This window comes from Echinops telfairi, unplaced genomic scaffold (genome assembly GCF_000313985.2).
Source record: "Echinops telfairi isolate 266 unplaced genomic scaffold, ASM31398v2 ScPeMD7_7461;HRSCAF=8499, whole genome shotgun sequence".
NCBI classification, from domain to species: domain Eukaryota; kingdom Metazoa; phylum Chordata; class Mammalia; order Afrosoricida; family Tenrecidae; genus Echinops; species Echinops telfairi.
The window spans coordinates 1,348,319-1,372,740 of record NW_022111361.1 but is presented as its reverse complement, the minus strand read 5'-3'; the positions used below and the strand labels follow the sequence as shown (position 1 = coordinate 1,372,740).

The following is a 24,422-nucleotide window of genomic DNA, read 5'->3' as shown; positions in this document are numbered from 1 at the left end:
ACAGAGATTGTTTCACTTCCTCTTTTCCAGTTTGGAGGCCTTTTATTTCTTTTTGCTGCATAAATACCCTGGCTAAAACTGCCAGGGCAGTGTGGAGTAGCAGTGGTCAAAGCAGGCATCCTCAGCTGGTTTGTGGTTTTCGAGGGAAAGCTGTCTGCCCGTTATCGCTGATTGTGATGTTAGTGGTGGGCTTTTCAGGAAGGCCTTTCGCATGTTAAGGAAATACATTTCTGTTTCTAATTGTGGAAGGCTTGTTAACCTTGAAGGAGCTTTGACTTTGCCCCATGCTTTGTCTGTTTCAGCTGCGGTTCTCATGTATTTCGTTTCACTTCCTTCTGTTAGTCTATGTTGCCCTCACTGATTCTCATGTACTGAAGTAAACGTGTTGTTGGAGATAAATATCTGTGACCTTTCTGATCTTCCTTCACATCCATGTGAGGAGTCTTCGAACATTTTGTGGGAAAATTCCACTATCTTTCAAAAAGTATTATTGGCATACAGTTCATACTGCATACAATTTAATAGGTCAGTCACGTTCAGAAGAGTTGTGCAATCATCACCACGATCAACTGCAGAACATTATCTTCCTTCTCGTACTCGTGGTTGTTGGCAACCCCAACCTCCCTCGCCAGACCTCTAGGTCAGCGCTTCTCCACCTTCCGAATGCCGCGGCCCTTTCATACCGTTCCTCGGGTGGTGGTGACCCCTCCCCCGTAAACATAAAATCATTTTCCTTGCTACTCCATAACTGTAAGTTTGCTGCTGTTATGAACCGGGCGACCCCTGTGAAAGGGTCGTTCAACCCCCCAACGGGATCACAACCCACAAGTTGAGACCCGCTGCTCTAGCTAATTACTAATCCACTTGCTATCTCTATAGATGTACCCATCCTGGATTTCGTATACCAGAAAACCAAAAAAAAATCATATAAAACAAAACAAGAAATGACCAAAAAATCCCAACAACAATGACAAAAACAAAGCGAAAACAAAAGTTTAAAAAAAATTCTTTAAATAAACTTACTTCTAGAGATTTCTAAAATAAAAAGAAGAGAAACATCTTAAAGAAAAGAGAAGAAAGCAGAGCATATTAAAAACTCAGTGGCTTTAAGATGGGCTAAAAGGAGAGAAAAATAAGGTGTCACGTTCTCAGCTGAGTGCATCTTGCCGTGATCCACGTTGCTGTGCTCGGACTGAAAGCAAGGCTATTCCTGCTCTTAGACGATGGTCAGAGGGGAGTCCCCGGGAGGCTTAATCCATGTGGATAGCCTTGACATGGATTTGGGGTACTCACTGCCATCCGCGGGTGTTCATAATTTAAGCTCTGGTACTGTTCTATGCTCCGGATTTGGATTTTATTATTTACAGTCCTTGGATCACACAGGCTGGTGTGCTTCTTTCACATGGAGTTAGTTAACACCTTACTGAGATGGCTGCTTGTTTTCAGACAAGCCTTTAAGACACCAGGCATTATTCCTTCTGATAGCTAGACACCTTCTTCTGGTTTATTCACCCCACTTGCTATAGCACCTGTATCTTCTTTGATTTCTTCATGAGGGCTTGTATTGAGTAGGGCCATGTCATGAACTAATTGTTCTTAGGGATGGGCTAAAATTAATAGCAAACCCAAATTCCACGCAAATAGCTATGGTTCGTATATGTCTCTGGTTCACTTTGGAGACATCATCATTATTTTATAATAGAGAATAGTATAAATCATCCTCGTGGGGCATAAAGTAATTCTATGGATAGTATCATTAATTTAACCAATGGATTTTCCACAATTTTTTGAAGTCTCGTCATATGTGTTTTGGGATATACTAGAAGAAAATGGCAGTTATGTTATTTCACTGTGAGATTTGTGTGTCTGAACGAGGAATGTAGAAAGTGTTCAATAAATGGTCTACGAATTAAAGAATAAATGAAAGAATGAATAATTGAATCAAATGAGGTAAAGAGAAACTACTTGCATTCTCAATGTTTCATTAAATTTACTTTTAATGATTTAGCATGAATCTATGCTAATGATATTTGTATTCTGTTTTTAAACTAGAAATATAATGATAGCCCCCCAAATTTGTTTAAGATAAGATTCAGGTTCTCATATTGAATCCACAGACCTGGTAAATATGTCAACTGTAATAGATTCTCTTCACGATTACCTTTGGAAACTTATAGAAAAACTGTATTTGTTCGAGGTAAAGTTTCCTAGGACCACATCTCCCATGGTGACTACTGATGCCGTTAATCTTTTTAATTATATTTATCAGTAAAGAGCACTTATTTTTGTTAAATGCTCTTTGAAAACCTTGGGGAAAGCCTTGGTATTTATCTACAATTTTCTAGGGAGCAAAGAAAGAAGGGCTAAATCAAATACATTATTAGTATTGCATAATAACAGAATTAAATTTGCTTGAAGATTAAATCTTGATGTCCTGTTTCTGTTTGAATAGTAATTCAATTATTGCTTGCACAAAATGTTAAAATGTAAACTTAATATAAAAAACAGGAAAACAAATTATGTTAAAATGACTTTTTTTAAAAATCCAATGGATTAAAAAGCTTTTAACAGCTTGTACAAATTAGAGTAAAATATGAAGTATAGTCGTATAAGTCATATCATATAATCACTTAAGAATATAAAAAGGGAGTCTCAAATGAGTTTCCCTAGAGTTTGTTCTTAGATAGTGCTTATATTCCAAAAGTTTATGGAAAAATGATCATGAATGAAAAATAATAAAACTGTACTTGGACTTCCAAACTTTTGCAGTGGCTTTGCACAGATTAATAAAAATTTATCAGTGCTGTATATTCCAGCTTTACATTTTCCTATGATATTTTGAAGTAACAGAGTCATTATTAGATATTTAAATTTGTCATTTAGTGAAAGCCATTTTGATTCATAAACCTTTGAACCATTTTATAGTAAAAGGAAATATTTTTAACTACTTAAGATTTACTTATCAGAAGTCTCCGGTGAGTTAATAATTAAAACTTATATCCCTTAATATTGAATTATTGGACAACCATTGTTCATATAAGTCACTGATTTTTGTTAATAAAATGGCTGTAGCACAACGGTAGAGGGGGCTTGCTTCTGAGCAAAAGATTGGATATTATATATGTATATTTAAAAGGTTCATTGCAATCTTCTCATGCTATCGTGTAAATATATGTTTCATTACTTTCAGACAGAGATTATGTTAGGTTTCGGGAGTGGGTTGTACCTCGGTCCTTTGCTTCACAGGCTGAAAGAATTCACGCCCAAGCGCGTTGGGTGATCCAAGTGAGCTTTGATAAAGGACAGGACACGTTTGGGTACATTGCTGTTTGGGGAAAGTGTGCCAAGCTACGCAGACACCGCGCTGGGGTTCACAACTGGACAGGGCCCACCGTGTGGAAGAGTACCCACACATGCAGGACTGGAAAATCCTGGGGATCAAGGTCAAGAGAGCAAGGGGCAAGAGGGCGAGTTATTCTAGCCCACCTCTGACCGGGGAAGGTGTGGTTGAAGGTATTGGTTGAGCTCATTGGCTTAGTTAAGCCCATCCGGGTGGGCCTGGCCCTAGTTTGGGCAACCAGGTGGACCTCCCATCTGGCTCGGGGCCTTGGTTATGAGCATGCTCAGTTTGGGGTCTTCATAGGCATCTAATGGTTGCCTGATGTCTCCCCAACCTCCTCCATGGGAGCCTTTGCAGGCATGGGAGGGACAGCCCCCCTGTCCCTAAGCTAGCTCGCTAGCAATTATTGTAAACTTGATTAAGGTGAATAGAACCATGGTGCAATATGATTCTTGGTCAGTTGACCTCTCCCTTGACCCTACCTGAATTTGCTCTGTGCTCAAATATTTCTCAATTGTTCCAAGTAAGAAATTCCTTCTCTGGCTTTTTAAATATTGTTGATGTTATTTTCTTTCTCAATCATTGTTTTAATTTTTATCTTTATATTGTTGTTTGTTTTGTTTTATTTCTGTTAGTTCTTCCAGTTTAGGAAGTACAAAAGGAGCGAATGCATAGATGCAATGGTTTATTGGGAAGTAGGGGAGTGGGGAGGGCAATTAGAGAGCCAACAGTGGATGCAGGAGGGAGCATTAGAGCTGATTGTGATGATGTGGATGCAGCTCTTTTTAGCTGCGACTTTACTAGGGAAGTGTATGATATGTGAATATTATATCAAGAACACTACAAATAACAACAACAACAAAGAAAGAAACCAAACTTGACCTATGGTTACCATCCATGGGTGAAGAAGGAAGAGGTTTTGCATAATAGGCATTGAAGTCATTTTAATGGTGGTGTAATAATTTGGCGAGGGATTACATTAATGATTGTATAACACGAAGAGTATAATAAATGGGATCGAATTATACATGTAGAAGTTGTTGTATTGGTGAACATTTTGTTATTATATTTTTGCCAAAATTGGAAAAAAAAAGTCCTTGAATAACAATGAGTATGGGGGAAAAGAAAATGTCCTAAATTGAGTATGATAAAGATTGTACATACAAAACGATGCTGGCAATATAGGTACAAAAGTGCTCGACACATGGATGGATGTATGGATCGTGATAAGAGCTATAAGAGCCCCAATAAAATGATTTAAAAACAAACAAACAATTGTACAGCTCTCTGTGATAGGACCAAACTATTGAATTGCATGATATGTGGATGAAGTGCTGATAAACTGTTTTCTTTTTTTTTAAAGAAAATTTTAAATAAATTTTTATAAAAATAAATATATGTTTTATATTTTTGTGGTACATTCATCTCATAATAAATAAATGAAGGATTGGCAAAATTCAGTAAACTTCATTTGCTTGTCATGCTTAAAAAAGAGTGAATGTTTAATAACCAGCTAGCTTGGCTAGTTAGTTAGTGAAGAGATGGTTAATATCTGTGTTATTAATGATATATTTCTCAAGTTTAGAAAGCTATAAGATAAAACATAAAGTTACCATAATATCTGCTAATGGCTCAAAAATATATCAGTGTTCTCAGGACCTCAGTGCAAGTTTGTCTAAGTCAATTATCAGGTGAAAAAGTAAATTATTTCTTAGCGAATTTTTTAATTAAATATGAATCATAGGTAGTTGATGTTGGTTACAAAAATCCATCTTTCCCTCACTGGAGTATGTCTAAGCTTGATTGAGATAAACCTGATACAAAAGTCCACCATTGCAGGAAGTAGTTCTCCAGCAGGAACCAATGACGCTGAAGGAAGAAATTCAACTACACTAAAAAAGCATTAACTACAAAGAAGATTCCAGGGATTGATGGAACACCAATGGAAGTGTTTCAGCAAACTGATGAAGCCCTGGAAGCTCTTACTGACCTGTGCCAGGAAATTTGGAAGACCACTATTTGGCCAACTGATTGGAGGAGTTTCGTATTTGTACCAATTTCAAAGAAAGGTGACCCAACAGAACGCTCTAATGGTAGAGCAATATCATTAATATCACACGCAATTAAATGTTCCTGAAGATCGTCAACAACAGTTCCAGCAGCATGTTGACGAAGTTGAGGGCCAATTCAAAGAGGGTGTAAAACAGGGGATATCATTATTGATCTTGGCTGAAAGCAGAAATTATCAGGAACATGGTGACTTGTTTCTATTGACTATGCTAAGACATTTGATTTTGTGGATCGTGACAAACTGTAGCTAGCCTTGAGAAGAATAGACATTCCAGAACACTCTACGGTGCTCACGGGGAACTTCTACATGGATCAAGAGGCAGTTGTGAGACCAGCACAAGGGTAACTGAATGGATCAAAATCAGGAAAGGTATGTGTCAGGGTTGTATCCTCTTCCCATACTTCTTCAGTCTGAATGTTGAGCCATTCATTAGAGAAACTGGATTATGTGAAGACAAAGGGAGCATCGGGATTGGAGGAAGACTTACTACCAGCCTGCAGTGTGCAGCTGATACAGCCTTGCTGTGGAGAATGAGGAAGCCCGGACGCACTTGCTGAGGAAGGTCACGGATTGCAGCACGAATTGCAGGACGAAGGTCACGGATTGCAGACAAAAATCCTCGCGACCGAACCAAGAGCTCTCATCAAGGCTTTTGTTTTGCTTTGATCTATAATCAATGTTCATGGAAGCAGCATTTAGGGGTAAATCTGCTGCACAAGACCGCTTTAAATTGTTGAAAAGCAAGGATGTTGCTTGGAGGACTAAGGTCCACCTGACCCAAGCCATGGTATTTTCAGTTGCCTCATAGGCATGTGAAAGTTGGGTGTTGAATAAGAAAGCCTAAGACAAGTGGTGGATTTGCAGTATAGCGCTGGGGAAGAATAAGCAAGTCTGTCTGGAGGAAGTACAGCCAGGGTGTTTCTTGGAGGCAAGGATGGCAAGACTTCATCTCACATGCTTTGGACATGAAAAGAACATCATGTTTCATGAAGGGACAATGCAAAGGAGGAAGGCCCTTGTCAAGATGGATTACGCAAGAAGACTGCAGCAATAGGCTACGGCATAAGAACAATTGTGAGGATTGTTCTCAGGGTCAGGCAGCATTTCATTCTGTCTCACATAGGGTCACTGTCCTTCCAGTCAATTCTGACTCCTGGAGACCCTGTGGGCTTCTCGAACTATGACACTACGGGAGTAGAAAGTCCCATCTTTTTGCCTGATGGTACCTAACAACAACAAAACAGCCATAACACCCTGGTCAGTCACTCCTTATTCTTCAACGTCTTCTTAATCAAACCAATGCCATCGAGTCAATTCCAACCAATAGCTACCCTATAGAGTGAAGTAGAGCTGCCCTTAGAGAGTTTCCCACAGTGTAATCTTTATGGAAGGAGATTGCGCAGTCTGATCCCGTGCAGCATCTGTTGGGTTGGAAATGGGAGTTTTGGGCTAGGTGACCGCTCCATGTCAGTTCCACCAGTGCTCCTTTCTCCTCCACTGGGTACCCTCTGATCCACTCTTTGTCTTTATGGGTGTGCTTATTCTGGTGATTTTATACAAATTAATTCAGACAATGTGCAAACTTTCATGACTGGCGTCTTTCACTCAGCTGACTGCTTCAAAATTTATGAGGTGCCATATCAGGACTAGAGAATGGATCCGTTTTCTATTCCTTCATGTGGATAAGGAGTATTGCATTGCATGGATATACCATATTTTCTTTATCCAAGCCTCAGATGATAGACATGTGGATTGTTCCCACTTCCTAGCTATGATGAGTAATTTTTGTTATTGCTCATTGCCACTGAGATGATCCCAACTCATAGCAAACCCATGTGTTCAGAGTAAAACGGTCGCATAGGTTTACCTTCAATGAATATTCATTACATGCATTTTTCATATAAGACATGAGCCTCTGGTGCTTGATCTGAGGAGTTCATGCCAAGGTCTCTGCTTCCATCTTTATTCGAATCCTTTGCTCAACGTTCAGATTGAATCAGGATGGTGAAAGAATGCAATCCTGATACACAGCTTTCCTGATTTTATATCGTGCAAATGCCCTTGCTCTGGAAAAATGGCTGCCTCGTGGTCCGTGTGCAGGTGCCGTGACTTGAGTGACGGGCGCTGCACTCGTCAGCTCTGCGTGTGAGCCTCATCTTCCCCTGGACTGCTTTTCCTTCCCCTTTCTGTTTTCATTTTCAAGTCATTTTTCATGGGTTTCTGCCCTAACATTTGCAAGTCTGCTGAGATAGTATCTGCCCTCAAAGTAAAATCATAATAATTTGATTCTCCCAAGTGACTGCCTTCACACTTACCATTAATAGACTTTGCCATCTTAACTGCATGCACATTGTTCTCCAGGCATTTTCCCGGTGCTTGTCAAAGTCGAGACCTTTGCCTTTTCCTCCTGTTTTCTGTTAGGTGATTGCATGTGAACAGCAATTGGATACCACGTATGATGCCAGATGTGACACATGGTCCTTGGGTATCACGGCCATTGAGCTGGGGGATGGAGACCCCCCCCTTGCAGACCTGCACCCGATGAGAGCCCTCTTCAAGATACCAAGGTCAGTGTGCCCGCCCGCGGTTAGCCGGTCCAGGCTCTGCAGTCTGGTCCTTCTCTCTGAAGCCAGTGAGGTAGCATCATGCTCGTTCTGGACATCCTCAGAGACGGTCCAGCAACATGGAAGCAGAGTAGCCCGGAAATCATCAGAACGCCACAAAGGCACCATGGTTGTGCAGTAATTTTATTTCCTGGCCCAAGTCAAAGAGCTCTGTGGTGACACTCGGTGTGTCTTGCTATTTTGAACTAGAAGTTGACCTTTGAGAATGGCAGCCCAACCCAGTCTTTCTCTGCTCTCCAAGGAAGCATCCAAGCGCCCTGGACCACTTTCAGTGCCTTCGTGATTTCCTTTGCTTCACTCTACCAGTCTAGGAACTTTTCACCACTTGTTAGGACTTCCCATGGTTCCAAACTTCAAAGCTAATTCAGTAATTCTAAGTGAAATGTATTGATTAAGTAATAATCCTCTTAATTGTGTTAATATGTTGAGTCTATCACTAGAAAACAACTAACAGAGAAGAATAAGCTCTCTGGAGTCATGTCCTTTACTACTTAAACACTGTCCTATTTATGCAGACTTCTTCCCTTTGGCAAACGTGCCTCTATTGACCCTGTTAGTAATTCCAAGTAGTCCTGGATGACAGCATTCTATTCCAACAACTCCATTCATTGTAAGTTGGCTTTGACTACGCTAACACTTCATCAAAAAAAGTTTTCCATAAATACAGTGTATGTTGGGGGTGGCATCGGAATGATAACACATCAGCAAATTATGTGCTGCAACATTGTACATGGTATGTCTACAAATGTTAGATATACAGATAAAGCCCCAAATAAACAGTCATTAAGTATGGCTTTCCTTAACTCAAGTGTGTGGTAAATTGGAGACAACCTGCACTTAAGATATATATATATAAACCTAATACATGCTTATGTTAATTTCACATTCGTTCAGACAGCTCGTGTGAGAAGGCTGCCTGTCTTTATTTAGGGGTGTCATCATTTGAAAACGTTCCAAATTTCAGCCAAAGGACACTGATCAAAAGTAGAAAGCCTTGGAGGGGGGTGGATTCTACTCCTAAAAGAATATTGCTAATTAATATATTCATCTCAGAATGGATCTGTTTTGAATATTTAGCATACAATTGAGTTTGTTTGGGGCTGAAGCCTTTGACCTAGCACTTCATCGTACCTTTGAATTTTCTGCCCTGTTTATAGATTCCAAATGATAATATCTTAGTTCTTCACATAACAATTGTAATCTGTGTCTCTGCTCTTACTGCTTCTAAAATATGCTGCCTATTTTATCAGGGGCAGGGGCCATCCAGGTTTCAGAAAACCTTCTCTGTCCCTAATTCACGATCTTTCCTTCAGTTTGGGGCAGATGAAACACAAACTCTGTTTCTCGACTCCTGCTACTGCTTCTGTAAGATGAGAAGCAGGACTTCCTCAACCACTTGCACGGTAGCTGAAGACCCTGTCTGGCCCGCTGTTACTGCGCTTGATACTAATGCTGCATGAGGGAGGCTGGCACCATTGTCGCTGCGCCCAGGAGGGCAGCCTGCTGGAAACCGCACCTCCTTAGTCGTCTCTCAGTGTTTCTACCGCCATTATCACACCACAATGGAATTCTGAGAATACGAGCCACAGAAATAATTAGAAATAAAAGTGTGTGAAACACCACCCAGGTCTAAATACACTGAAATCCCCAGAACTCCATGTTCCTTCCTCAGCACACCACCACAATTCTGACAAAGGATGTGATGATCAGGAGAAAACAAGACTAAACAAAAATGCTGGCCAGGAGAATTGCTTTGTTGAATGTGCAAATCAGCGTCTCCAACTCGTCCGAAGGCAGGACTGTGAGATGAGCATTACGGGTGATCTGTGGGAGAGGAGTCGCTGCCGTGTTCTTTAATGAGCCTGTACCAAGTGTACATTAATCTCATCGTGCGCTATTAAAGGAGTAATGCAGAACCACAGGCAGTGTCTTTCCAGGCCACTAATGAAAACAGAGAGCTGTTAGAATTAACATAAAGCAGCACTTAAGCCAATTCCACTATCATGGCTGATCAATGGTGCTTGATTACAGACTTGGAAGAGCCTCATTTTCCAGGGAGGCTCTTTTGTATTCAGGAATGTGCCAGGAAAAAAAGAGATTTGTTCTGCTGACAATGAAAGGAATTAATAAGGAAATATTTTGAGTGGCATTTAGGGTTTTGTCGCTAATAATATTCTCCAGTCCCTTACGTTGGTCACATTGCTGCCTCCGTGTCTGCAGGAACAGCAAAAAGCCAATGGCCCATGGAGGCATTCAGTCTTCTGTTTCCCTCTCGGCACCAGCTTCCTCCAAACTAACGCTCCTTCCAGGTCCCCTCTGTGCTGCTGCCACGTTCCTTAGAGCTTTTCACAGACTTAAAAAAATCCCTTCTTGCTGCTATCATTGTTTCTGCCCTGCGAAGTATTGATGGCTTTCCCTGAGGCTCCCAGGTAAAAGCAGCAAATTCTTTGGAAAGCAGAGTCAACAGTTGGAAAAAATTGGGTCATCTATTCTGTGCTTTCAGAGAAACCAGGAGCCTGTCATTTTATATAGAGGACGATTAATACCTCAATGTCTGTTTTTGAATTGGGAACTGATGGTGATACGTGATTCCACTTTCAGAACTTGTGATTAGCCATCCACTCTGCCTCCCATTGGGCCCAGACTACCGGTATCGGTGACGCAGCCTGGTTTTTGTTTTTCTAGGAACCCGCCCCCCAAACTAAGGAAACCTGAGCTGTGGTCACCCGAATTCAATGACTTCATTAGCAAGTGAGTAACAATAGTGGCTTAATATTTTTTAATTGTTTTATTGGAGGCTCATACAGCTCTTATCACAATCCATACATCCATCCATTGTGTCAAGCACATTTGTACATTTGTTGCCATCATCATTTTCAGAACATTTTCTTTCTACTTGAGCCCTTGGTATCAGCTCATTCCGGCCCCCATCCTCCCTCCCTCATGAACCGTTGATAATTCATAAATTTTCCCCACCCATATCTTACACCAACCACTGTCCCCCTTCACCCACTTTTCCTGTTGTCCATCCCCCTAGAAAGGGGTTATATATAGATCATTATAATCGGTTTCCCCTTTCTCCCCCCACCTTTCCCTTACCCTCCTGGTATGGCTACTCATTATTGGTCCTGAGGGGTTTATCTGTCCTGGATTCCCTGTGTTGGGAGCTCTTACCTGTATCAGTGTACATGCTCTGGGCTAGTCGGATTTGTAAGGTAGAATTGAGGTTATGATAGTGGTGGGTAGGAAGCATTAAAGAACTAGAGGAAAGTTGTATGTTTCATCAGTGCTATACTGCACCCTGACTGGCTCATCTTTTTCTTGTGACCCTTCTGTAAGGGAATGTCCAATTGTCTACAGATGGGCTTTGGGTCTCCACTCCACCTTCCCCCTCGTTCACATCAATATGATTTTTTGTTCTGGGATTTTGATGCCTGAAACCTGAACCCACTGACACCTCATGGTCACACAGGAGTGTCTTCATTTAAAAAAAAAAAAAGCCAAAGCCATACCATGTAGCTATTACAGGTTCCCAAGTAAAAAACAACTGACTCCCCTTTCATATTATGTAAATTTTCCTTGACTTTGAAGATTAAGCCATCGCTTCCACTGTCATGTAGATTCCAACTTCTAATAACCCTGTAGGGCAGAACACAGCTGGTTCATTGAGTTTCTGAGTCTGTAAATATTTGTTGGTGCAGACAGCCTCATCATTCTCCTATATTAGGTTGCTGGTGGATTTGAACCTAGGACCTTGCTGGCTAGCAGCCTAACATTTAAAACCATTATGCCAGCAGAGCATGTCCCTTAAACAAACCCTTCATTACACTAACCTTCACTTACTACAAGTGCAGCTTTTAAATCTTTTTTAAAATCGTCTAGCATTTTCTTGCACTACCGAAATAAAAGCCAACTCCCCTTCCACCTTATCACTTCTGACTCTGTCCAACCCTACAGGACAGAGTAGAACTGCCCCCTGTGGGTGTCCTAGGCTGTAACATTTCTGGGAACAAGCAGGTCTTTCTCTCAGGGTGGTGCTGAGTGGGTTTGGACCATCAACATTCAGTTTAGCAGCCAAGTGCTTAATGGTTTTGCCCTTAGGGCTTCTCACGAACTACTTAACACATTTCAACCCAATTCACCAGTCTTTTAGGGTAATTGGTAGTAGCTTTGAAGGGCTCCCCATGTTTCACGTAAAGCCCTCATGTTTGCAGATCCTCGGTGGAAATGCCCTGCTCTCACATGCTGTGCACATCTCCCCTTCCCGGTGTCCTCCAGGCAGGAGGAGCCCAGCCTTGCTTCCACCACTGTACATCGTTGCCGTTCCTCTAGTAAGACGGCCAGTTTACTTCAGTTACGTGTCTAGATGTGTGTCTCTTTGCCTAGACCACAACTCTGCAACTCTGGTTTCTAGCCATGTGTCTGATATGCTGGTAAAGTTTTATTTACATGAAATCACTTCACTTGTCACTGTACTGACTACGCAGATACAAGGGCTAGAGATGCATATGAGGAATTGCTTTATTGGTAAACCCAATAAGGTGAATTACCAAGTCACCGTTCCTGGAGGATTCACAGGATTGAATAGAAAATGCATGCTCAAACCAAAGCAGGTTCTTGTTGTTGTTCACTGTAAAATTACTGATGACACACATTGAGCAACTGCACATTTTTCACGTACATAATTTAGTGACGTGAATTACATTACCTGTAGGCAACCATCACCAATAATCATTGTCAGATTTCCAATCACCATAAGCAAAAACACATCCCTTTCCAAACAATGATTCCCTCTCTCCTGCCCGTTAATCCTAATTAAACGTTGTGTCTATTTTCGCTCAAGCTAAGGCTGCTTTTGTTTGGTTACACTTTAATACCCCCAAATAATAATTCATCCCTGCGCAATTTTCTCATAATCATAAAACTGCAAAATCTCAGAGTTGGAAGTGTCTTTGAAGTAAGTTGGCCCAAACTCATATACAGAGTTTAAAATATTCACTGGGTTGTCATCCAATCGGTGTATAAATATCTTTAATAACTATCATTATACTTTGTGTGCTCATCCACCTTTTGAATAAGCCTCATTATTCCTCCTAATACTGCTTTGAAATCTGTGTCTCTGTTGATGCTACTACCTGATCGCAGGGTTGCTATGAGTCAGAATCAACCTGGGGATTGGCATCTGCATGCTGGTTTGGAGGAAGGACCCTTGGGAACTAGTTCTCCCTCTTCCTAATATTTAGAGCCATCTGTCACGGCTCATCAAACATCCTACGGTTGTTTCCACGCTCTTTCTGCAATAATGTTTCAGGTCCTCTCGCTGGCCCTACTCTTGCTCAGGAGTGCATGCCGGGACTGTGTGCGTCGGTGCATACTCATGCATCACCTCAACAGATAGCCACTGACTCTGAAGTTAAGCATCCTTCATCCTTTCGCCGCCTCACATGGGTTAGCAGTTCGGTCACGTAGGAAGAACACCATCAATTGAGAAGCCCTGGAAAGCATCAATGAAGGGAAGGGAAAGCTTGCTTTAACTTGAGATAAGCAGTACAAGTGTAATGACTTTGTGGTCGTTTATTTTTAGCTACCGACTTGTCGAAGGGACTTTGCAGTGAGGACCGAGTTCAGTTCTCACGATGCAATGTTGCTCACCTGGAGACTCAGGAAGTGGTGTGTCGTTGAAACTTGGTTTCCCTGCAGCATAATAATCACTCACGGGTGGATCTGCTTCCACAGACACACAGTCCATCTGAACATTTTTGAGATGGGCCCCTTGGCCTGAACGTTTGTTAAGGCCATAGATAAGATATCTAGTGCTATATTCTGCTTCTTTCTTTTTTTTTGAAGAATAGGAATAATATTTTCATACCACTGTGACCTATCTAATAATTACGTGTTCTTTTTTTTTGCCAGTGCAGGTGCTTGACTAAAGATTATGAAAAGCGTCCAACGGTGTCAGATCTTTTGCAGCATAAATTCATTACCCAAATCGAGGGCAAAGATGAGAGTTTACAAAAACAACTCATGGAATTCATTGACATCAATCAGCGTATGGGAAGCACAGAAAAAGCCAGGTAATCAAATAGTAATATCTTAACTCCCGAGATCCAAAGATTATTTAAAAACTGAACAGTGTTATAATGTAATAGTAGATAAGGTTAAAACCAATGTATTTACATTTCCTGGTATGAGCTGGAACACTTGCATGAAAATGGAATGTCCAACGTTGAGTTGGGTCTTGATTTTGGTAAAACTACTGGCAATATTTTAGAGAAAATTTGCATTTTTAAAACAATATCATTAGAACAAAAAATATAAACTTCAGTAAATGGTCAGTTGGGTATTCATTTTCTTCTGTTTTAAAATATAAGAGATCTTAAATTTGGGGTTTTAAAAGAAACATAAGACTTTTTTTAGGTCCTTTTAATGTTTTTATGATTTGTTGAAATTATTTGCCAGGTCGAACTTTTAAAAAAAGTAACTTTAGTATCCTTCTTCAGACTTCCAACTTGGAGTTTTTAAGTACCTTCCATATAATCTTTAATAATACTTAATCGGCTTTTCCTTATTGTAAGCATTATGGATGTTTATTTTAGAAGATAAAGAGACCGTCACAACATAAAATTAACCAAATTTAAAATGTTCAGTTTAGCCTTCCAGTATTGTTATTTCAAATGATTATACATTTTAAAACAAATTAGAGTCATATTTGTATGTGTTTGGGAGCCTGTCTTATTTCACTTCATAGTGAATATTGATATTGTACTGCACATATTTTTAAATGGCTATACAATATTCCCTTGCATAACAATTCAATGGTTGATTTAAATAGCCCCCTATTATTAGACTTTTGGGCTATTACTAATTGTTTACACACTAGTAAGTGATACTGAATATCAGTGAGGTTGTACATTCATCTCTTATTGTCTCAAGATAAATTAATTTAGGTGGTACTATTGAGTCAAAGAATAATCTATTGTAATTTAAAATCACTCTTGGGAATCTTTTTAGTTACATCTCATGAACATATCACGATTTAGAGAGTTAGAAATAATGAGTAGAAAATAGCACATGAATTTCTGCACTGGGTTAATATACTGAATTGCTATTTGTCTAATGTTCAGATACTGTACGACAGCTTTGTTTTTATCATCTTATATAATTTCACACAACCCTAAAGGAAAGGTTTTATGACACCCCATGTTCACAGCTGAGAAGAATGGAAGTGTGTGGAGGTTAAGTACGGAGGGTTTCACAGGCAATCTGCCACCGCGTCAATTCCAACTCAGAGCAATCTCAAGAACTATGAAAGATTGGGATTTCACCTACTTGCAAGTTAGGACATTAGCCTCTTGCAGGCTAATGAGTGCTTGCAGGAGACATAAGACTCCTAGATCTGAAACAAAGGACTCTGTTACCCACAGCACAGCCAGCAGCGTGAGTTTTATGCTCACATTGGTTGTATTCTCCAAACCAAGACCCACAGGTGAGGTAGAACCCGCAGGTCTGTGCTGTGTACACAGTGAGTCTGCCTCCCCCCGGGACACCTGAGATTAGACACTGCACTCTTTTCAATGGACTACCAGAAATCTTGCCCAAGCATTGCCACTGAGGAGACATTATGTTGATTATCCTAACTGCAAATAAAACCTCCCTCTGTCCTGGAGGGAGACATAATCTTTATCTTCCAGGGCTGTTATATAAACATCCTTGACAAATCCATCTGGGACCTCAGCTAATACGAGACAGGCAGAAAAGCGAGAGGTCCAGGGAAAATATTCTCCTACCACTCAAGAATGGTTGAACTGCACAGCATTTCCTGCATGTGGCCGGTATTCTCAGTGTCCTTTACTTTATTTCTGCGTTCTCTTCTCTGGAGGCTTTACCCTTGCCATGACGTGCTGTGGTGTCCAGGGTCCTCAATCCAAAACCTTGTAGCCTCTATGATTTGGAGGAGAGTACCAATCTAGTCACTGAGCTAGTAAGAAGTTGGTCCTACCTGAGATGCTCTATACCATCCTGTCATCTCAAACACCTGACGTCTCACACAAGGCAGTCCCAGGAAGAAAGCGCAGTTGTTTTTCTTTCTAGATGTTTGAAATGAACTTGTAGGTAACTAAAGACTCCAAGTCCGCTTCACTTTCCCTTTTTTTTTAAGCCTCTCATACTGACATTTAGATCCAGTGGATAAGGAGTCTTCAGGGTGTTTAAGGTAGTGAGCTTTCACTCTATCCATTCACTTATTCATTCATTCACTTATTCATTTAAAGAAGCAGAGTCTATATAGTTGCACACCCCATGCCAACAAATGAAGTCAGTAATAATATCCCATTAAACCCTTCATAAGTGTGGTTTTTGTTTTTAAATCATTTTATTGGGGACTCGTACAACTCGTATGACAATCCATACATACATCCATTGTATCAAGCACATTTGTGTATTTGTTGCCATCATTATTTTCAATTTTTTTTTCTACTTGAGCCCTTGGAATCAGCTTCTCATTTTTTCATTTCTCTCCTCCACCCTCCCTCACTCATGAACCCTTGATAATTTATAAATAACTATTAATTTTTCATGTCTTACACTAACCCATGTCTCCCTTCATCCACTTTTCTGTTATCCATCCCCCTGGGCGGGGATTATATGTAGATCGTTGTGATTGTTTTCCCCTGGTATGACTACGCTCAATATTGGGCTTGAGGGGTTTATCTGTCTTGGATTCCCTGTGTTTCCAGCTCTTATCTGTATCAGTGTACATGCTCTGGTCTAGCCAGATTTGTAACATAGAATTGGGGTCATGATAGTTTTGGGGAGGAAACACTAAAGAAGTAAAGGAAAGTTCTCTGTTTCGTCGGTGCGCTACTGCACCCTAACTGGCTCATCGCCTCCCCACAACCTTCCTGTAAGGGGATGTCCAGTTGCCTAGAGATGGTCTTTGGGTCTGCACTCCTCACTCCCTCTCATTCACGATGATATGGCCTTTGTTCTGGATCTTTGATATCTGATACCTGGTCCTATCAACACCTCGTGATCACACAGGCTGGTATGCTTCTTCCATGTGGGCTTTCTTGCTTCTCAGTAGATGTCCTCTTGTTTAACTTCAAGCCTTTTAGGCCCCAGGTGCTATATCTTTTGATAGCTGGGCACCATCAGTTTTCTTCACCACATTTGCTTATGCACCCGCTTTGTCTTCAGTGATTTTGTCAGGAAGATGAGCATCACGGAATGCCAGGTTAATAGAACAAAGTGTTCTTGCATTGAAGGAGTACTTGAATAGAGGCCCAATGTCCATCTGCTACCTTAATACTAAACCTATAAATATATGTACACAGATCTGTTCCCCTATTGTCATATATATTTACATATGCACATGCCTGTATTTAGACCTCTATAAGTGCCCTTTGCCTCCTAGTTCTTTCCTCTATTTCCTTTCACTTTCCTCTTGTCCCTCTATCATGTTCAGCCTTCATTTGGGTTTCAGTAATTCCTCTCGGTTACATTGCCCTTGATCAAGCCCTACCAGGTTTCCTACACCCTCCTGGCCATCAATTTTAGATCACTTGTCATTCCCTTGTCCCTGGGTTTAACACCCACTTCCTTTCCTCCGCCTACCCTTCTTCCATGTCCCCCCCCAGAACCATCACTCCCATTGTTTTCTCCTCCAGATTGTTTATCCCACCTATCTTATCTAGACAGACGTGCAGAGATAATCTTATTCACAAAAACAAGACAGAGCAAAACAACAAAAGAAAATAGAACAACTCCAAAAAAAGAGAAAAGCCTGTAAATAGTTCAGGGTCTGTTTGTTGACCTTTAGGAGTGTTTTCTGGTTGACTCTGATGGGGTGCCACACCCTGGCCCCAAAGTCTGTTTTTTGGTATTTGTTGCTCTGCTCCCCGTGCTGTTCTGTTGCACGCCCTTAATGTTTCACCTCAGAGTGGTGGGGTCAGATCAGGAACAATTCGTGCACTGTGTCTCCAGTGTTGTCCCCCATGGGTCAGTGAGGGACATTGTGTCTCATAGTGGGGCCAGTTCTACAGTCCTCTTTGTGAATTGGCTGCTCTGAGCGGGAATATCGTCGTCAAGGCGTGGTGGGCCAGGCTGTGCTCCACTCTCTCTTCCTCCCCATTCATTTGCTCCCGTGTGCTCTGATCAGACATGTCCCTCTCCCTGAGCTGTAGCTTCAGTGCTGTCCTCTGAAGTAAATTTTTCTGGGGAGAGTGGGGGCTATAAGTGTGGTTCTTTTTTTATTGTTCATTTCCCTTCCCATCCTTCATCTCTCCCTCTATAATTTTCTATCCTTCTCCTCTCCCTGCCCACACCCTGTCCCTGGCCTCCTCAGAGACTTCAAAGTCTTATCTTTTGGTATACAGAACACTTTCCTTTCCTTTTGCTTTTCCTTTGACTATGGTGGCCTTAAAAAGCTATCTTGATAACATTGACTAACTTTGCTGAGCATAATGTTCTCTAGTTTTGACCATGTCTTTCGGTGTTTAGGAGGGTTGTCATTGTTTTTCGTAGATGCATTAGGTTCTAATGTGTGAATGTGCCAGTTTGTTTATCTGTTGTCCCATCTTTGGGGTTGTTTGTTGCATATTTTGTTGAGTCTTCCTTTCCAGACAAAGGAACTCCCACTTCAGGCCCACTGTCTCATCTGAGATATGTCAGGATCCTCATTGTGAGTGGAACATTTTGGTTCCTTTATTCTCCAGACCTTGTCTGCTTGTCCCTGACTCTTTACATCTCAGAGGCCTTCAGATTCTGCCCACTTACCCAAGGTGGAGATTACATGATAGAATTTTGCAAGACCAACAGCACCTTCATTGAAAATGCCAGTTCTCAAGAATATAAGTGGCAGGTGCACATGTGGATCTCACCAGGTGGAATATACAGGAATCAAACTGACTTACTCTATGGGAAGAGATGATGCAGAAACTCAACACCATCAACTAAATCAAGGCCACGAGGCAGCTATGGAACAGATCATCAGTTGCTTGTATGTAAATTCAGGTTGCCGTTGAAGAAAAGTAGAACAAGTCCAAACGACAAGAACAACAAAATTCACTGCTGTCCAGTCGATTCTGACCCATAATGAACCAATAACGCTGAATAAAACTTCTCCTCTGGGTTTCCAATGCTTTATATCTTTCTGGTAATAGACACCTTCATCTTTCTCTCACAAGAACCAACATACACCCTCTGGTATTTCCCACTTGAATTTCAAGAACACCTCAAGAGTCATTGGAATTACTGGGCACTGATGACACATGACCTGATGAGATGCAGGATGACATCAAGAACATGATACATGAAGAAAGCAAAAGGTCATTTAAAAGGCAGGAAAGAAAGAAGAGATCAACGTGGTTGTCAGAAGAGACTCTGAAACTTGTTCTTGAGTAAACTAAAGAAATGATGAAGCAAAACCTGAATATAAAAATAATTCAAAGGGCAGTTTGAGAAGATAGAGTATTATAATGAAACATGCAAAGACCTGGAGTTGGAAGACCAAAAAGAAAGAAGTCACTCAGCATATCTCAGGCTGAGCGAACTGAAGAAAAATCCAAGCTTCAGGTGGTAATATTGAAAGATTCCCTAGGCAACATTGAATGAGGCAGTAAGTATCAAAAGAAGATGGAAGGAACACACAATCACTGTGCCAGAAAGTAACTGGTCATCACTCAACCATTTTATGAGGTCACATTTGATCAAGAGCCAAAGGAATTGAAAGACATCCAACCTGCACTGAAAGCATTAACAGAAAACAGTGGCTTCATGAATTGACAGAATACCTATTGAAATATTTCAACAAACTGATGAAGAACAAAAAATATTCACTCATCTATGCCAGGAAACTTGGAAAGCAGGGACCTGGCCAGCTGACTGAAAGAGATACATATTTGTGGCCATGGAAAAGAAAGGTGACCAATGTAATGGGGAAATTTTCAAGCAGTATCTTTAGTATCACATGCAAGTAAAATTTTGCAGAAGATAGTCCTGTTACAACAGTCCATCAGCAGGGATTGTCCAGAAATTCAAACTGGGTTAAGTACAGGATGTGGCACAAGATATATTATTGTTGATGTCAGATGGATCTTGGCGGAAATTAGAGAATACCAGAAAGATGCTTTTTTTTTTTTATATTGACTATGCAAAGCCATTCAACTATGTGGATCATAAAAAAGTACAGGTAATATTTTAAAGAATGGTAATTTCACAACGCTTCACTGCGCTCATGAGGAACCTGTACGTGCACCGAGGCAATTGTTCATACAGAACAAGGCACTACCGAGTGGACTGAAATCAGAAAAGGTGTGTGTCAGAGTTACATTCTTGTACAATATTTACTCAATAATCTGTGTACTAAGCCAATAGCCAAGAAACAGGACTTCATGAAGAAGAACAACATCAGAATTGGAAGAAGGGTTATTAACAACCTGTGATATGCAGGTGACAAACTTAACTTGCTGAAAGTGAGGAAGGCTTGAAGTATTTACTGGTAAAAGTCAAAGACTTCCGCCTTCAGTACGGATTGCAACTCAATGTAAAGAAAATCAGAGTCCTCACAACTGGACTGAGAGACATCACGATAAGGGGAGAAAAGACTGAAGCTCTCAAGGATTTCCTTTTGTTTCATTCATAACCAATGCCCAAGAAATCAAACAATGTCCTTCACTGGGCAAACCTGCTCAAACGGTCAGGAGCAGATGGCACGTGGTGGACTGAGGTGAGCCTGAGTCATGCATGCTATCTTCATCACCTCCTGTGCTCATGAAAGTTGCATCATAAGTAAAGAAGACCAAAGAAGAAACCGATGCATTTGGATCATGGACTTAGAATACGGAAAGTACCGTGCACTTCCAGGAGAACAACCAGACCTGTTTTAAAGGAAGCACAGGCCGGATGCTCCTTAGTTGCGATCACGGTGAGACTTTGTCTCAAGTATTTTGGATGCGTTGTCGAGGGAGACCAGTCCGTGGAGAAGAACATCGTGCTTGGTAAAGTGGAGGGTCAGTACAAAAGAGGCGATCACACACTAGGCTCAAACATAGCCGCTGTGCAGATGGCCAGGGCCTGGCAGTGTTTCATTGTGTGTACATGGGGTTGCAATGAGTGGAAACTGACTTCATGGCTTCTGACATCAAACAAAATCCAGGGGGTCCACAGTGATGCTCTTTCTGTTTTAGAGCATGTTCTTTTTATTTTAAAAATTATCTATTTGAAAAATTTATAAAACATTTTATCTTTCATAGGTGTGTTTGGGGGAGGTGGGAGCAAACCTTGAATCATTAGCCCACAACACCCTCTTGACCCCTGATTTCAGATCCAAGCCAGAGGAAAGGGCAGCTCTTTCTGCTGTTATCATTATTATGTGAGTCTCCAATGTTGAGACAAACATGGAAAAGGAAGCAGGGCTCTGGTGTGTTTCTGACAATACCTCATGTGTTAGTCTGGGTAGATTAGAGAAACAAAATTCATAGACATGCATATGGGCATAAGAAAGAATTTTATATAAAAGAGCAATTGTATATTGAGAAAATATCCCAGCCCAGTCCAGATCAAGTCCACAAGTCCGATATTAGTCAGACTCATGAAACCCATGCAATGGCGCTGAATGCATGAAGACCAGAGCCAGTGGGTGAAAACTCCTGTGGATCCAGTGGTGGTGGAAACATCTCAGTGCTGGCAAGCTCTCCACGTGGTTCCTCCAGCTCCAGCACTCCGGCTGCATCAGCGTAGCTCCAACAGGCTTGTTGCCAGTCATGTCTCCCAGGGAGTGAGTCCCTCTTTGTCCCACCTTCAACAAGCGATTTCATATCCATAGCGCCTCCAAATGGGGTCATAAAGCTGTGACCTGATTGACAAGCTAAACTCCACCCCTTTCTTAAGTCTCAGATTGACAACAGATTATATAACGACCACACCTTAGAAAACACTTTTTTTTTTTTAAAGAATCATTCAAAGAAATTTTATTTGTCCTCACTCCATGTACTAGTAGAAATTGAATAAAAAATCGGACTATACTGAATTAACATAGGTAGCTGGATGCTAACACCTTAAAAATATTTGAAAAAAATTTTTTTAATTCAGTTGATATCATGTGCTTGGCAGGGTAACTGTTTTTTTTTTAGAAAAAAAAAAAACCTAACCAGATTCAACTTTAAAGAAGGTTGTCCTACTATAAACTGTATGCAAATGTAGTGGTTTAAATATCCTGGCTGGCTGATTTAGGGAGACGCTGTAGAATGGCTACAAGAATTGTCTAGTCTACACCAGGGCCTGAAAGAAGAAGCCACTCGTACAGTATAACTATTCTGAGGAACAAGGACACGTGTGCATACCATGTATTGCTACACCTATGATATGTCCCTCAAACCACGAGGACAAATTTTTCAAAGCAGTTTAAATTAAAAGCATTAAAGGACAGACTGAATCAATGAGAAAATTGGATTTTGAAGTATTTTTAAAGGAAGGGTTTTTTTAATGGAGTTATGCTTTTGTGCTCTGTTCTGTTATTTGTAAGACGAGACGAAAGTCATGTTTGATGGCATATAAGCTTTTCTATAATCCTGATCACAAATAAGAGAAGCCCGCTTAGAAAGACAGGCAGTGTGTTGGAAGAATATTGGCTGGCGCAGAGACCTGACAGGAAGGTGGGCTAACCTGGCAAGGACGTGAGGCAAAGGGCTCAGGTGCCTCTGCTAACCCTCTTCTAGAACTGCCTGCTGAAGGACATCCGTCAGGGTTGCATCGCAAGAACAACCTGGCATCCATCCCTGCCCTCCTCTGGCTTCCCTGTTGCCACGAGGCAGAGCTCAGGTTGGCCTCTACCCACCCTCCTTCTTTCCCTATCCTGGCTGATGCCAGCCATCCCTCCCACGGCACTCGACTTCTAGGTTAGGTTCAATAATTCATTGCAATAGCCACCTAGGACCCACAGACAATGCTCACGCTTGAGGGGAATTCGTAACATTAACAGACGACCAGAAGCCAGGACCAGAAAATATTAAGGACCCACAGCAACTCCTCTCCTCAGCCCGCAGCTAAGTCTCACTCCTCCCCAGAGTATCAGCCACTTGGTCCCTTGGTCTCTGCCTCCGTGGACCAGGAATCAACCTGGGGCTCTCTGCTTCCGTCTGGTAGTCCCGGGCTGCTCCTTTACTCCGCCCAATCTCTTTGCTGCTCCGGTCTCATCTTGGCTCTTTTGCTCCATGGTTCAGGTGCCAGGGTCCCGGCCTCGGCCACTTCAGGCAGAGATCTCGAGCGTGCTCCCCTGGTCACCCTTCTTCTGATGGTCTGGCGTTTATTTCACCGTGTTCTTGCTTCTGGGATGGCTCATTCTTCCATGGAGGTTTGTTAGGTTTTTTGTCTTTCAGCAAGCCATGCCTCCCAAAGAAACAAAACCTGGTGCCTTGAGTCACACCCTCTATTAAGGTATATAGGCCACCTTAATATATCCCACCTCAATCTTTTAACAGAGCACACCCTCCAAAATGAGAGGGAGTATAACCCCAGGTAGATCTCCCTCACGGCCAACTCTTAGTGACCTCGTGGCTAGCACCAGCATAGCACAGGTATATGGCTAGACTTTATAAGGGATCATGGTTAGAAGGACCATATTAAGTAACTGACTGCAGGTCAATTAGTTGTACGCTTTGAGTAATGTAAGTGATGTCTCTAAATTGTACGTGTGAAAAATGCTAGATGGGTAAATGTTGTGTTGCACATCTAGTTCTACAAGGAGCTGCTAAGAGGTTGCCAGTGATTGCCACCCCTACACAGCCCTGACATATCCCACAGCAGACCCGGCCTCCTGACTGCCGCAGCCACCTGAAAACTTGGTCTTTGTGTTACTCACTCAAAATTCAGAGTCCCAGCAAAGAGCGTCTGTGCCCACTGGGAAGGCCATAGGTACACGCTCAGGGTGATAGCGTGCGTAAGGCGCACGTAGTCCCTCCTCATGTCCAGCTGCTGTGTGAGAGGCAGAGCCCTACTTCCCCGTCATCTTGGAATTTGCCACCATAGAAGAAGGGAGAACTGCCTGTCCGTTATATCAATATGTGAACCATTTTCTAAAACGGTGTTCTCTTACACATCTTAAGCATTTAGCTAAAAATTTTAGTTAGGTATGACTGGCATGCTTTGTGTACCAAAGGAAAAATCTAGCCCAGGATTTATTTGAATGATCACAGATTCCAAAAATTTGTTTTGTGGAGGTTGTTATTTACATTGGTCCTTTAGTGGCCCTGATGAGTTGTGCTTGACTTCTAAGCTGAACCAAAAGATCAAAGCGAAGTCTACTGCCATTGAGTTGATTCCAATCCATGGTGTCCCCATGTAGGGTTTCCAAGACTCTGACTCTGTTGGTGCAGACAGCCTCCTCTTTCTC

The 24,422-nt window shown here is 41.5% G+C and overlaps 1 protein-coding gene across 1 annotated transcript in view; it reads left to right on the top strand.

Moving 5' to 3' along the window:
• MYO3A (myosin IIIA) overlaps positions 1-24,422 on the top strand; it is a 247,253-nt gene that overhangs the window by 47,492 nt on the left and 175,339 nt on the right. Inside the window, exons 6-8 of the mRNA XM_004716113.2 lie at positions 7,833-7,978; positions 10,721-10,786; positions 13,954-14,109. Coding sequence (XP_004716170.1) covers positions 7,833-7,978; positions 10,721-10,786; positions 13,954-14,109 — 368 coding nt within the window. The remainder of the gene's footprint in view (positions 1-7,832; positions 7,979-10,720; positions 10,787-13,953; positions 14,110-24,422) is intronic.